The following is a 16224-nucleotide window of genomic DNA, read 5'->3' as shown; positions in this document are numbered from 1 at the left end:
TTATTTGTGTAAAAAGTATTATAAAACTATTACAGTACAGTACTATATAGCCAATTGTGTTAGTCGGGTACCTAGGCTAACTTCGTTGGACTTACGAACAAACTGAATGTACGAACACACTCTCAGAACAGAACTCGTTCATATGTAGGGGACATACTATACAATAAAATTGAAACAGCAATTTAAAAGACTCCCAAGAAACAAAAGTCCAGGACCAGATGGCTTCAAAGGTGAATTCTACCAAACATTTAGACAATTAACACCTATTCTTCTCAAAATATTCCAAAACATGGAAGAGGAAAGAATGCTTCCAAACTTCTATTAGGCCAGCATCACCCCGATACCAAAATCAAAGACATCACCCCCTCGCAAAAACAATTACAGGCCAATGTCACTGATGAACATAAATGTAAAAATCCTCAACAAAATATAAGCAAAACATGTTCAACAATGCATTAAAAGGATCATAGGGACTTCCCTGGTAGCCCAGTGGTTAAGACTCAGTGCTCCCAATGCAGGAGGCCCAGGTTCGATCCCTGGTCAGGGAACTGGATCCCGCATGCTGCAACTAAGAGCCCGCATGACACAACTAAAAGATCCCGCATGCCGCAACTAAAGATCCCTCCTGCCAAAACTAACACCCAGCTCAGCCAAATAAATAAATAAATACAAAAGGATCACAAATCTTGATAAAGTGGGATTTAACCCAGCGATGCAAAGATGGTTCATTATCTGCAAATCAATCTGGTAATGGTAATACCACATTAACAAGTTGAAGAATAAAAATCATGTCATCTCAATAAATACAGAAAAAGCTTTGGACAAAATTCAGAATCCATTTATGATAAAAACTACCAACAAAGTAGGCAGAGAGGGAACATACCTCAACATAATAAAGGTCATATAACAAACATATAGCCAACACCATACTCAACAGCGAAAAGCTGAAAGCATTGCCTCTAAAATCAGGAACAAGACAAGATGACCACTCTCACCCTTTTTATTCAACATAATATTGGAAATCCTAACCAAAGCAATCAGACAAGAAAAAGAAATAAAAAGAATCCAAATTGGAAAGGAAGAAGTAAAACTGTCACTGTTTTCAGGTGACATACTATTGCCATATATAGAAAATTCTAAAGACGCCACCAAAAAACTATTAGAACAAATAAATGACTTCATAAAGTTTCAGGATACATAATTAAAACACAGAAATCTGTTGCGTTTCTTTACACTAACAACAACCTATCAGGAAGAAAAACTAAGGAATCAATCTCATTTACAACTGCATCAAAAAGAAATAAAATACCTAGGAATATATCTAACTAAGGAGGTAAAAGACCTGTACTCAGAAAACTATAAGACAGTGATGAAAAGAACTGAGACAACACCAACAGATGACAAGATATACCATGCTCATAGACTGGAAGAATTAATATTGTTAAAATGACTGTACTACCCAAGGCAATCTACAGATTGAGTGCAATCCCTATCGAAATACCAATGGCATTTTTCATAGAACCAGAAAAAACTACTCTAAATTTGTATGAGAACCCGAAAGACCCCAAAGAGCCAAAACAATATTGAGAAACAAGAACTGGAGGTACCATGATCCCTGATTTCAAACTATACTACAAAGCTATAGTCATCAAAACAGTAAGGTACTTGCACAAAAGTAGACACAGATCAATGGAACTGAATAGAGAGCCCAGAAATGAACCCACACTTACATGGACATTTAATCTACAACACAGGAGGCAAGAATATACAATGGGGAAAAGACAGCCTTTTCAATAAATGGTGTTGAAAAAACCAGACAACTACATGCAAAAGAATCAAACTGGACTATTTTCTCACACAATATACAAAAATAAACTCAAAGTGGATTAAAGACTTAAAGACCTGAAATCATAAAACTCCTAGAAGAAAACATAGGCAGTGTTAGCAATATTTTTTACCTCAGTCTTAGCAATATTTTTTTGGATATGTCTCCTGGGGCAAGGGAAACAAAAGCAAAAACAGACAAATCGGACTACATCAAACTAAAAAGCTTTTGCACAGCTTCTGCACCATCAACAAATGAAAAGCCTGCCTAATGAGTGAAAGAAGATATTCGCAAACAATTTAACAAATGGCTAATATCCAAAATATATAAAAATTCATTTAACTCAACATCAAAAAAAACAAGCAATCCAATCACAAAATGGACAGAGGACCTAAATAGACATCTCTCCAAAGAAGACATACAAATGGGCAAGAGGTACATGAAAAGATGCTCAACATCACTCATTATCAAGGAAATCCAAGTCAAATCCACAATGAGCTATCACCTCATACCTGTCAAAATGGATATTATCAAAAAGACAATAGATGACAAGTGCTGGAGAGAATGTGGAGAAAAGGAAACCCTCAGGCACTGTTGGTGAGTATGTAAAATGGTGCAGCCGCTATGGAAAACAGTATGGAGGTTCCTCACGAATTTAAAGATAGAACTGCCATAGCAACTGTCAAGCAATTCCACTTCTGGGTATTTTTCCAAAGAAAACAAAAACACTAATTTAAAAAGACATATGCACCCCTATGTTCATAGCAGCATTACTCACAATGACCAAGATATGGAAGCAACCTAAGTATCTATAAATAGGTAAATGGATAAAGAAGATGACAAATAGATGAATATTAGCCGCAAAACAAGAATGAAATCTTGCCATTTGCAACAACATGGATGGACCTAGAGGATATTGTGCTAAGTGAAATAAGTCAGACTAAAAAGACAAACACTGCATGATTTCACTTATATGTGGAATCTAAAAAACAAGTGAACAAATGTAACAAAACAAAAACAGTCACAGATGTAGAGAAGAAACAGATGGTTACCAGAGGAGGGGAGGGTGGGGGGAATGAATGAAATAAGTGAGGGAAATTAAAAGAGATACAAACTTCCAGTTACAAAATAAATGAGTCACAGGGATGTAATGTACAGTGCAGGAAATACAGCCAATAATAATGTAATATCTTAGCATGCTGACAGATGGTAACTAGATTTACAATGATGATCACTTTGTAACGTATAGAAATATCAAATCACCCTAAGCTACACGCCAGAACGAACATATTGTTGTAGGTCTATTATACTTCAAAACAAACTCAGAAAGAAATCAGATTTGTGGTTACTGGAGGTGGGGGAATGGGAAATTGGATGATGGTGGTGAAAAGGTATAAACTTCCAGTTAGAAAATAAATAAGCACTAGACTTATAATGTACAACATAATTAATAACACTGCTGTATGTTATACATTAAAGTTACTCTGAGAGTAAATCCTAAGAGTTCTCATCACAACGCCTGCCTCAAAATAATCTCAGCTCCCAAATCAAGCTTGCATATGTAAGACAAAGTTTGCATACGGCTAAATACCACTTTCAGACATGATGATAATGCTATTTCCTGGAGCATGCATGTCAAGTTGTTTTTTTCCCTTCAGTAACAAGGATACTGATGCACTCATAAATCTGAACCATTTTCTTAACTCATTAAGATCAGAAGCTTATAATACCACATGTAACACCAAAAACCACTGTCTATAACAAAGAAATACACATGACCCTGTCAGCTAACAAACTCCTCACCCTGGCCTCCAAAGTAATTTTAAAAGTAAATCCTCCATCATCCAAGGGTAGATTAAACTGCTTTTGGATAATGAGGATAAAAATACTGGTGTTGCCAAAAAATTCCTAGAAGAGAACACAGGCAAAACATTCTCTGACATAAATCATACCAATATTTTCTTAGGTCAGTCTCCCAAGGCAATAGAAATAAAAGCAAAAATAAACAAATGGGACCTAATCAAACTTAAAAGCTTTTGTACAGCAAAGGAAACCATAAACAAAACAAAGAGACAACCTATGGACTGGGAGAAAATATTTGCAAATGATGTGACCAACAAGGACTTAATTTCCAAAATATACAAACAGCTCACACAACTCAATAACAAAAACAAACAACCCAACTGAAAAACGGACAAAAGACCTAAATAGAACTTTCTCCGAAGAAGACATACAGATGGCCAACAGGGACATGAAAAGATGCTCAACACCACTAATTATTAGAGAAATGCAAATGAAAACCACAATGAGGTATCAACTCACACCAGTCAGAAAGGCCATCATTAAAAAGTCTACAAATAACAAATGCTGGAGAGGGTGTGGAGCAAAGGGAACCCTCCTACACTGTTAGTGGGAACGTAAATTAGTGCAGCCACTATGGAAAACAATATGGAGGTTCCTCAATAAACTAAAAATAGAGTTGTCATAGGATCCAGCAATCCCACTCCTGGGCATCTATCTGGACAACACTATAATTCAAAAAGATACATGCACCCCATGTTCACAGCAGCACTATTCACAACAGCCAAGACATGAAAACAACCTAAATGTCCATCGACAGATGACTGGATAAAGAAAATGTGGTACATACAATACATAATGGAATACTACTCAGCCATAAAAAAAGGAATGAAATAATGCCATTTGCAGCAACATGGATGCAACCAGAGATTATCATACTAAGTGAAGTAAGTCAGAAAGAGAAAGACAAACACCATATGATTTCACATATGTGGAATCTAAAATATAACACAAATGAACTTACCCACAAAACAGAAACAGATTCACAGACACAGAAAACAGACTTGTGGTTGCCAAGGGGGAAAGAAGAAGGGGAGGGATGGATTGGGAGTTTGGGAGTAGCACATGCAAACTATTATGTACAGAATGGATAAACAGCAAGGTCCCACTGGATAGCACTGTATATTCAATGTCCTGTGATAAACCATAATAGAAAAGAATGTGAAAAAGAATGTACATATATAACTGAATCGCTTTGCTGTACAACAGAAATTAAACACCAAATCAACTGTCCTTCAATAAAATCAATTCAAAAAAATACTGGTGTTGAAGTGTTTCAATTTTTTTAAATTGTACTGGGTAATCAAGATGATTACACACTGGGTGGCATCCTCTAGTTGCAACTGCCAAAAAACAAAAACAAAACCACAGTGAAAAGCATAAACTGAAAACCACTTTCCCCCTTGACAGAATAAAAGAAAAACCTGTTCACTGCTTGAGTAACATCCACTCCACCTGTCAACAACCCTTAGAAAATAGCAAAGCACTAACTTTCCCATAAACAAGTCAGGGAACTCATGAATGTGGGGATTCCAAACTCAAAGAATAGTAGCTGTTAATGGGATATGAATTAAGTGAGAAAAGGAAGGTAAAAGAAAAGTACTGGGCTGGGATATACTTCTACCGAACTTGGGTTTTAACATTCAAATAAGGCAAGTTTCCAGCTGCACACGTAAGGAGTTTAGAAATAGCCACTATGTCCTAACAAGTGAAAAGTTAAACGGACTGAAAAATCAACAACTCTTTTGAATCCATAAGAGACAGTGAGGAGACTTCCCTGGTGGTCCAGTGGTTAAAAATCCACCTTCCAACACAGGGGACACGGGTTCCATCCCTGGTCAGGGAACTAAGATCCCACATGCTGCAGGGAAACTAAGCCTGTGCACCGCAACAAAGAGCCCACATGCTGCAACTAAGAACCAACACAGCCAAATAAATAAATAAATATTTTTTAAAAAGAAACAAAGAAAAGGAAAGAAAAGAAACAAGCCAGGTTTCACACAGGCTTCTCTATTTAAAAAAAAAAAAGGAGAGAGAAAGAGAGACAGTGAGAGTACAGTGCAAACTGCTGAAAACAGTCAGGTGGATACAGGGGACCATGGTTAGAGCAGTAACTGACAATGGAAACCACCTTGGGAACCAGTGCCAGGGTAGAAAAACCTGAACTGTAACTGGCGTTGCTGGAGGCTCAATGTAGACAAGCCTGGGTTTAAAACTCCAGGGGTACCCAGTTATAGGGGTGCTCCCACATTTCTGTAAGTTTTCCACCAGGAGCTAGACTAGGTTCTCACAGTAAATATTCCCTCATGAGAAAAATCCTGGGCGGGGGTCAGTCTCTGTTACTTTTAACAACAAAGCCTAACCTCTGGAAAAATTAGTTAACCAGAGTCTAACTTGGTGGGTTTTATCAGAGCCTAACTGACCTGGGGAAAGGAAATATCCAACTCCAGCCTACTCTGGCCAATCCTGTCCAACTTAAGGGGGCAAGAAAGAATATGAGAAGTACTTGTGAAGTTCACAGTCCAGAGGCACAGACTCATTAAAAAACTGAGACCTAACCATAGGACTAAAGAACACTTCCCTTTCCCTCACATCCATGCCTTACCATAACATTATTAAAGGCCTATTTACAGCACTTCCTTTTACCTAACACATCATGTCCAGCTGTCAAGAAAAAATTACAAAGCATACTAAAAGGCAAAAAAACACAATTTGAAGACAGAGCAATCATCAAAATTATCATACTGGGATGCTGAAATTACCAGACTGGGAATTTATAACTATGATTAACATACTGGGGATTCTAATAAATAAAGAGACAACATGCAAGAACAGACGTGCAATGTAAGCAGAGAAATGAAAATCCTAAGAAAAACAAAAAGAGATGCTAAAGATCAAAAACATGGTAAAAGAAATGAAGAATGCCTTTGATGGGCTTATTAGTAGACTAGACACGGCTGAGGAAACAATCTCTGCGCTTGAAGATATAGCAACAGAAACCTCCAAAACTGAAAAGGAAAGAAAACAAAGGCTGAAAAGAACAGAATATCCAAGGACTGTGGGACAACTACAAAAGATGCAACATACGCATAATATGAGTATCAGAAAAAGAGAGGAACAGAAGAAATATTTAAAACAATGATGACTGAGATTTCCCCAAATTAATGTCAGACATCAAACCACAGAACCAGAAGCTCACAGAACACCAAGAAGGGTAACTACCAAAAGACTATATGTAGTGGTGCCATTTTGAAACTGCAGAAAATTAAAGATAAATAAAATATACTAAAAGAAGCCAGAGGAAAAAACACCTTACCTACAGAGGAACAAAGATAAGAATTCTATCCAACTTCTCGTCAGAAACCACAGAATCAAAAAGAGTGAAATATTATAAGTATTCAGAGAGTAAAACACCAACCTAGAATTCTGTACCCTGCAAAATTAAAGGAGAAATAAAGACTTTCAGAAACAAAAATTAACAGAATTTGTTGCCAGTTGATCTGACTTGCAAGAAATATTAAAAGAAGTTCTTCAGACAAATGTAAAATAACACAGGTCAAACTCAGATCTCCATAAAGAACGAGGAAGAAATAAGTGAATGCAAAATAAAACCTTTCTTTTGTTGTTGTTCTTAGTTGGTCTAACAGGTAACAATTTGTTCAAAATAATAGCAACAATACGTTTGATTACTTACGTATATATCACATATACATATTTATACATAAGTGAAATGAATGATGGCAGTGATACAAAGAACAGGAGAGAGTATTTACCAACTACCTGTGAACCAATATAGTGTTATCTGAAAATGGACTTGGGTTAAGTTGTAAATGTATATTCAAACCATAGAGTAACCACTAAAAAGAGTTAAAGTATAACTGATATGCTAAGAAGAGAAAGAAACCCAAATCATATAAAACGCTCAACTAAAACCACAAAAGGCAAATAAAGAGTGGAAAACAAAAATAGAAACAAAGAACAAGGACAAAAGAAAAACTGTAACAAATATGGTAGATATTAATCCAACTATTTCAATAATCACTTTGAATGTCAACAGTCTAAATGCACCAGTCAGAATGGATCAAAAAACAAGACCCAGGGCTTCCCTGGTGGCACAGTGGTTAAGAATCCACCTGCCAATGCAGGGGACACGGGTTCGATCCCCGGTCTGGGTAGATCCCACATGCCACGGAGCAACTAAGCCCGTGCACCACAACTACTGAGCCTGTGCTCTAGAGCCCACAAGCCACAACTACTGAGCCCATGTGCCACAACTACTGAAGCCCGAGCACCTAGAGCCCATGTTCTGCAAAGAGAAGCCACTGCAATGAGAAGCCTGCACACTGCAACAAAGAGTAGTCCCCGCTTGCCGTAACTAGAGAAAGCCCGCGCACAGCAACGAAGACCCAACACAGCCAAAAATAAATAAATAAAATAAATTTTAAAAAAAAAAACAAGGGCTTCCCTGGTGGCGCAGTGGTTGAGAATCTGCCTGCTAATGCAGGGGACACGGGTTCGAGCCCTGGTCTGGGAAGATCCCACATGCCGCGGAGCAACTAGGCCCGTGAGCCACAACTACTGAGCCTGCGCTCCTCAACAAGAGAGGCCACGACAGTGAGAGGCCCGCGCACCGCAATGAAGAGTGGCCCCCGCTTGCTGCAACTAGAGAAAGCCCTCGCACAGAAACGAAGACCCAACACAGCCAAAACTAAATAAATAAATAAATAAAATTAAAAAAAAAAAACAAGACCCAATTACATATTATCTGTAAAACCCACTTTAAATATAAAGACACATAAAAATTCAAAGTAAATGGATAGAGAAAAATATATCATGCTAATACTAATCAACAAAAAGCAGGAGTAGCTATTTTAATTTCAGACAGAATAGACTTAAAAGTAATGAAAGTTATCAGGGATAATGAAGGACGTTACATAATGATAAAGGGTCAATCCTCCAAGAAGACATAACAATCCTTAACGTATATGTGCCCCAAAACAGAGTATCAACCTACATGAGGCAAAAACTAAAAGAAATGCAAGGAGAAACGGATGAATCTACTATCAGAGACTGAAACACATCAGAAATGGACAGGTCCAGCAGGAAGAAAGTCAGTAAGGACATAATGGAATTCAGTTAAGCCATCAATTAACTAGATATAATTGACATGTATAGACTACTTCAACAACAGCAGAATACACATTCTTCTCAAGTTAACATGGAACATTCACCAAGCTAAACCACATTCTGGACCGTAAAACACATCTTAAAAAACTTAAAAGGCTGTAATGAAATTAAACTAGAAATCACTGACAGAAAAATAACGAAAATCCCAAAGTAACTGATTAAACGACACACTTCTAAATAACACATGGCTCAAAGAAAAAAATCTCGAGAGAAATTTTTAAATATTCTGAACTAAGTGAAAATATAAATACAATTTATCAAAATTTGTGGGACACAGAGAAAGCAGTGCTTACAAAGAAACATAGCACTGAACGCATATATTAGAAAAGAAGGAAGATCTAAAATCAATAATCTAAGTTTCCACCTTAGGAAATTAGAAAAAGAAGAGAAAATTAAATCCAAAGTGAGCAGCAGAAAAGAAATAAGAATCAGGGCAGAAATCAATGAAATTGAAAACAGAAAAATCAGTAGATAAAAATCAATAAAACCAAAAGCTGATTTTTTAAACTTTTTATTGATTTTTTTAATTGATCTTTTCAAAGATCAATAAAAAAAATCATTAAGCCTCTAGCCAGGCTAAGGAAAAAAGAGAGAAGACACCAATTACTATTATCAGAAATAAAAAGAGGGAGAACACTTCCCTGGTGGCACAGTGGTTAAAAATCCACCTTCCAATGCAGGGGACGTGGGTTCAATCCCTAGTCAGGGAACTAGATCCCACATGCATAGCGCAACTATGAGTTTGCATGCCACAACTAAGGAGACCACCAGCCGCAACTAAGACCTGGTGCAACCAAAATAAATAATAAAATAAATTTAATTTAAAAAAAGAAAAAGAGGGACACCACTACAGATCCCATGGACATCAAAAGAATAATAAAGGAATATATGAACAATTTTATGCCAACAAATTTGATACCCTAGATAAAATGAGCCAATTCCTTGAAAAACACAATCTTCCAAATCTCACACAAGAAACAATCAAAATAGGCCTATATTTATTTAAGAAATTGAATCAATAAGGTTCCAAAACAGAAAGCACCAGGCCCAGATCGGTTCACTGGTAAAATTTCCCAAACATATGAGAAAGAAATGATACCAATTCTCTACAATCTCTTTCAGAAGATGGAGTAGTGGCAATACTTCCTGACTCCTTCTATGAAGCCAGCATAACCCCAATCCCAAAACCAGACAAAGACATTTACAAGACAACTGCAGACCATTATTCCTCAAAAACAGAAATCCAAAAATCCTCAACAAAATAAGAGCAAATCAAATAAAACATATAAAAAGAATTATACACCACGACCATGTGGGATTCATCCCAGGTATACGAGGCTGGTTCATTCAAAAATCAATTAACATAATCCATCACATCAATAAACCAGAAAAGAAAAAAAATGTCACATGATATCAACAGATTCAGAAAAAGCATTTGACAATATGCAACACCCATCCATGATAAAAACTCTCAGTAAATCAGCAATAGAAGGGAACTTCCTCAACTTAATCAAGAATATCTACAAAGGAAACTAAGATCCCGCATACGGCAAGGTACGGCCAAAAAAAAAGAGTATCTACGAAAAACCTAAAACAAACATCATACTTAATGGTGAGAAACTAGAAACTTTCCCACTAAGATCAGAAACGAGGCAAGGATGTCACCTCTCATCGCTCCTTTTCAGCATCATACTGGAAGTCCTAGTGAATGCAATAGGACAAGAAAAGGAAATAAAGGAATACAGATTTGTGAGAAAGAAAACTGTCTTGTTCATGAATCACATAATCGTCTAGGTAGAAAATCCAAAAGAATCTCCAAAAAAACTTCTGGAACTAATAAGTGATTATAGCAAGGTTGCAGAATACAAGGATAAAGTACCAAAGTCAATTGCTTCCCTATATATCAACAGAGAACAAGTGGAATTTGAAGTTAAAAAAAACAATACCATTTATATTATCACCCCCAAATAGTGAAATACTGAGGTATAAATCTAATATGTGCAAGATCAATATGGGGAAAATGACAATACTCTGATGCAAAAAATTAAAGAACTAAATAAATGGAGAGATAGTCAGTGTTCATGAATAGGAAGACTCAATACAGTTAAGATGTCAGTTCTTCCCAACTTGATCTATAGATTCAATGCAACCAAAATCAAAATCCCAGCAAGTCATTTTATAGATATTGATGAACTGATTCTCAAGTCTATATAGAGAAGAAAAAGACCCAGAATAGCCAAAACAATATTGAAGGAGAACAAAGTTGGAGGGCTAACACTACCCAGGTTCAAGACTTACTTAAAAAGCTACAGTAATCAAATCAGTGTAATACTGGTGAAAGAACAAATAGGTCAGTGGAACAGACTAGAGAGCCCACAAATAGACTCACATAAATAGAGTCAACTGATCTTTGACAAAGGAGCAAGGACAGTACAATGGAGCAAAGAGAGTCTTCTCAACAAATGGTGCTGGAACAGCAGGACATCCACATGCAAAGAATTGAATCTAGACGCAGACCTTCCAACTTTCACATAAATTAATACAAAATGGATCATAAACCAAAATGTAAAACACATAACTATAAGGATCCTAAAAGATAACCTAAGAGAAAACCTACATGACCTTAAATATGGCAATGACTTTTTAGATATGAAATCAAAGGCATGATCCATGAAGGAAATCATTGATAGGCTGAACTTCATTAAAATAATAAACTGCTTTGTGAAAGACAACAACAAGAAAATGAGAAGACAGACCACAGACTAGGAGAAAATATTTGCAAAACACATGTTATCCAAAATATACAAGGAACTGGGACTTCCCTGGTGGTCTTTAAGAATCCGCCTTCCAATGCAGGGGACGCGGGTTCGATCCCTGGTCAGGGAACTAAGATCCCACATGCCACGGGGCAACTAAGCCTGCACACAGCAACTACTGAGCCCATGCACTCTGCAGCTCGTGCGCCACAAGTAGAGAGAAGCCCACGCGCTGCAACGACGATCCCGCATGCCACAACTAAGACCCAAGGCAGCCCAAAAAACACCAAAATATATAAGGAACTCTTAAAGACAACAGTAAAACAATCTGATTAGAAAATGGGCCAAAGACCTTAACAGACACCAAAGATGACATACAGATGGCAAATTAGCACATGAAAAGATGCACCACATCGTGTCATCAGGGAAAGGCAAATTTAAACAAGATACTACTACTACACACCTATTAGAAAGGCCAAAATCCAGAAAACTGACAACACCAAGTGCTGACAAGGATGCAGAGCAACAAGAACTCTCATTTCTGCAAAATGGTACAGCCACTTTGGAAGAGTTTGGCAGTTTCTTATAAATCTAAACATCCCTGTTACCATACGATCTAGTGACCACGCTCTTTGGTATATACCCAAATGAACTGAAGACTTGGACATGGATGTTCATGGCAGCTTTATTCATAATTGCCAAACCTGGGAAGCACCCAAGATGTCCTTCAGGAGGTGAATGAATAAATGAACTGGTACAACCAAACAAGGAAATATTATTCAGCACTGAAAAAAAATGTGCTATCAAGCCATGAATAGACATGAAGGAACCTTACATACATATTACTAAGTGAAAGAAGCTAATTTGAGAAGGCTACATACTGTATAATTCCAACTATATGAAATTCTGGACAAGGCAAAGCAGTGAGATAATAAAAAGGTAAAAGGTTGCCAGATGTGAAGGGGAAGGGGAACTAACAGGTGGAGAACAGAGGATTTCTAGGGCAATGAAAATACTCTGTATGATACTATGAGGGTGGATACATGTCATTACATATTTGTCCAAACCCACAGCATGTATATCACCAACAATGAACCCTTATGTAATCTACAGACTTTGGGTGATTATGATGCATCAATATAGGTTCATCAATTGACACAAATGTACCACTCTGGTGGGGAATGTTGCTAATGGGAATGGCTATGCATGTGTGGAGGCAGGGGCTGTATGGGAAATCTCTGTACTTTCCTCTCAATTTTGCTGCAAACCTAAAATTGCTCTAAAAACGTAAAGACTTTGATAAAAATAAATAACACAAGTTCAGATTTAAAAAACATAAGAGTATATCATGCTACTTTAACATGTAATAACCTTCAGCTTATTTCTTAGGCAATTTATGGATTAGGATGTCCACAGGGCACAAAATTCTTACGTACTACATATAAACAACTTTACTTTAAATCTCTTCTGTGCCTCACTGGATAAGTTCTGTTTCAGTTATGATTTGGGGGTCATTCTTTTCCCTTCCCCAATCAATCAAGAGTTGTCTATACATACTGTATGCCAACTATATTTCAATATTTTTTAAAAGTCTTCTATATATATTAGCAAGGAACAGCCACACATGATTAACAAAAGTCTAAGCCTAAAATCTAAATCTAAGGTCCCCATTCTGATAAGTCATCTAATTTGCCTACAATTCTGGATTGTGAACCCAATCAATATTCATTACAGAAAAATGAACTGCCACTTCACAGAATGTAAAAGCAACTGTGGTATATTTTATAGCGGCTTGCATTTATCAATGTCTAAAGTCAGCAGTCCACACAATCAGTATTTTAAATTCAAACCTTCCTTTTATCTCTAAGAACAGAAAATCTGTTACCTACCTTTCAGAAACCTCTTGCTTCAATTGAGGAACTTCACCAAGTGCTGAATCAATATCCATGAAACCTAGAAAGTCTCGTTTTACATTAAGCGAAGGCTTCTCCAAACCCTTGCATGATGCTTCATGACCCCTCAATAAAGGATCCGAATCAGTTAGCTGTATCTCTGACCCCTCACCTTCTGTAAGACGGACCCGTTGACCAGGAGAACTGGGAACACTATTCCCTTCCTGGTCAGAGTTGTTCTTTTGCTTTCCATCTCTCTGGGGCTTACTATTCAGCCCATCATCCCGGAAGCCTTTAGCAAATGGATTGTAATCTATTTTCAACTGGGTAATCTGAATGTTTTGATAAGCTGTTACTGCAAAGAATTCAGTCTGTGGGAAGGTAAAAGTGTGGACACCAGGGCCATTTAATTGTATCACTTCGGTAGCCTTCTCTGCAGGCACCAAATGAAGCCTCGGCAGGTAGCGATGCATAGAGTGCAAGATAATATGCCCTTCTTGGTCCAGTGTATTGTTGGTAAGTTTGAGTTTATAGAAAGATACTGGTTGATGCATCCAATAATGACCTGTGGAAGGAGATTCTGGATGAATAAAAACCCTCCCCAAAACATGGGGCTCAGCCTTCCCACTGGGCTCCCACCAGCGACCATTCCATTTATAACGATGGTTATCCACAGGAGATATATCCATGACGAGGATATATTTCATATTTGAATCTAAACCTGTTATCCAATAACGACAGTAAGGAAACATGCGTCTTCCCTGTTTGGTCAGGATCATCTCTGTGCTTCGATGATAGAATTCATTCCACATACTATTGTTATCCAAGGTGACAGTGATTCCTCCTACAGTACAATCAGCTGGAAGGCAAATCTTTCCCTTAGATTTTCCTGGTGATGAAACACTGCTAGCCAAAGCACAGGCATCCCGATTAGTAACCAAAATTCCTTGATCAGTTTTGCCATTTCCTGGCTGTTTTAGGATGACAAAGAAGGTAGGTGCTGCTCCTGCCACTGTCCCACCATCTTGATTAGCCAATATAATCTGCTGTTTCTCCTCCATGATTCCAGTGGGAAAATCAGTAGTAAGATAACTATAGTTACCACATAATCACAATGGCCTTCCCAGCCTAAAAAACAAGCAAAAAAACACTTTAATCAAGTGAACATTTATTTTGTTAACAAAAATACAAGAATGATTACATTACCCCCAAAATATATTCCTAAATTCTTCTAAGACTTTGCTTCTACCTTTCTCTCAATCACTGTGAAGATACTGATTCTGGAATATTTGATTATCTTTTTAAAGTTCATTTTAATCTAATTAGTTAAATTACTCATATCCCAATCCTCCAATAATTCACTATACATACTACAATCTCACATAAAAACAAAAAGTGTAGATTCATTTTAGAAAAACTACATGAAAGTATAAAAGTATACAGACTTGGAACCTCCCTGGTGGCACAGTGGTTAAGAATCTGCCTGCCAATGCAAGGGAAGATCCCTAGTCGGGGAAGATCCCACTTGCCACAGAGCAACCAAGCCCGTGTGCCACAACTACTAAGCCCAAGCGCCACAACTACTGAAGCCCGTGTGCTCTAAGGGCCCGCATGCTGCAACTACAGGGCCTGCATGCTGCAACTACTGAAGCCCGCGCACCTAGAGCCCGTGCTCTGCAATGAGAGAAGCCACTGCAATGAGAAGCCCGCACACCAAAACGAAGAGTAGCCCCTGCTCACCACAACTAGAGAAAGCCTGCGTGCAGCAACGAAGACCCAACGCAGCCAAAAAAAATTAATTAATTTAAAAATAAAATAAATGCCTTAGTTTTTAGAAAAGTATACAGACTTAAAGAGATTAAATTGGAAAGTTATTTTTATTTTAAAAGCATCCTGATACTTAATGAATTAATTTGCCAGAGGATTCCATTACACAGCAAGTTCTCCTGAGATGAGTAAAAATTAACAAATTTACATGTTATCTTTGTATAGGATCAACTCTTATTATGGTACTGGCATGAGTTCATACATAAGTAAAAAGCTATTTAACTTGTTAGTACATACATTTAAAGAAACCATGACAAATCACTGGAACTTACTAGGAAAGAAACAGTTGGCTCCACACCTCAGACATTACACTGAAAAAAATTCCAGACAGACCAAACATTTAAATCTCACCCCACCCTGTCTCAGTGTAATTATTTTTTAATTCTTAAAGAAATCTTTGAGAAAAGCTTTTTGATAATAAGCAGGACACAAAACCTAGAAGTCAATAAGACTACAGAATTTCTGATAAATTCAAAATCATGTAAATTTGTTTTTAACATGACAAAAACCATCCACGCAAAATAAAAAACAAATGCCTAACTGGAAAACTATATTTGCAACTTATATCATAAAGAACTCATTTCCCTAATATCAAAAGGGATCTTTTTATACAAATCAACAAGACAAAAAAATCTAACAGAAAAATGGGCAAAGAATAGGAAAAGCAAATGGTTATGAAAACGTACATAGTCTCGCAATAGAGAAAATTAAAGTCGCCCTAAAATACTGTCTTTACCCTATCAGAACGGCAAAAATCAAAGTTTGGCAGAGGTGTTGTAAAGGGTGTACGTCAACCAGCATTCTCATCTAACCAGCTGCTGAGAGTGTAAGATGACAGAATCTAAGAGGATAACAGGAAAATATCAAAAGTACAAAT

At 37.1% G+C, this 16224-nt stretch overlaps 1 protein-coding gene across 27 annotated transcripts in view; it reads right to left on the bottom strand.

Annotated features, from left to right (window-relative positions):
- MGA (MAX dimerization protein MGA) overlaps positions 1-16224 on the bottom strand; it is a 159373-nt gene that overhangs the window by 71410 nt on the left and 71739 nt on the right. For all 27 annotated transcript variants that reach the window (XM_082449422.1, XM_082449412.1, XM_082449411.1 and 24 more), the window contains exon 2: positions 13518-14648. In XM_082449422.1, coding sequence (XP_082305548.1) covers positions 13518-14581 — 1064 coding nt within the window. In that variant the 5' untranslated portion in view covers positions 14582-14648. The remainder of the gene's footprint in view (positions 1-13517; positions 14649-16224) is intronic.

This window comes from Balaenoptera physalus, assembly GCF_965194825.1.
Source record: "Balaenoptera physalus genome assembly, chromosome: 2".
In the NCBI taxonomy this organism is placed as follows: domain Eukaryota; kingdom Metazoa; phylum Chordata; class Mammalia; order Artiodactyla; family Balaenopteridae; genus Balaenoptera; species Balaenoptera physalus.
Note: the sequence above shows the minus strand (reverse complement) of the source record. Positions and strands in the feature narration are given on the sequence as shown.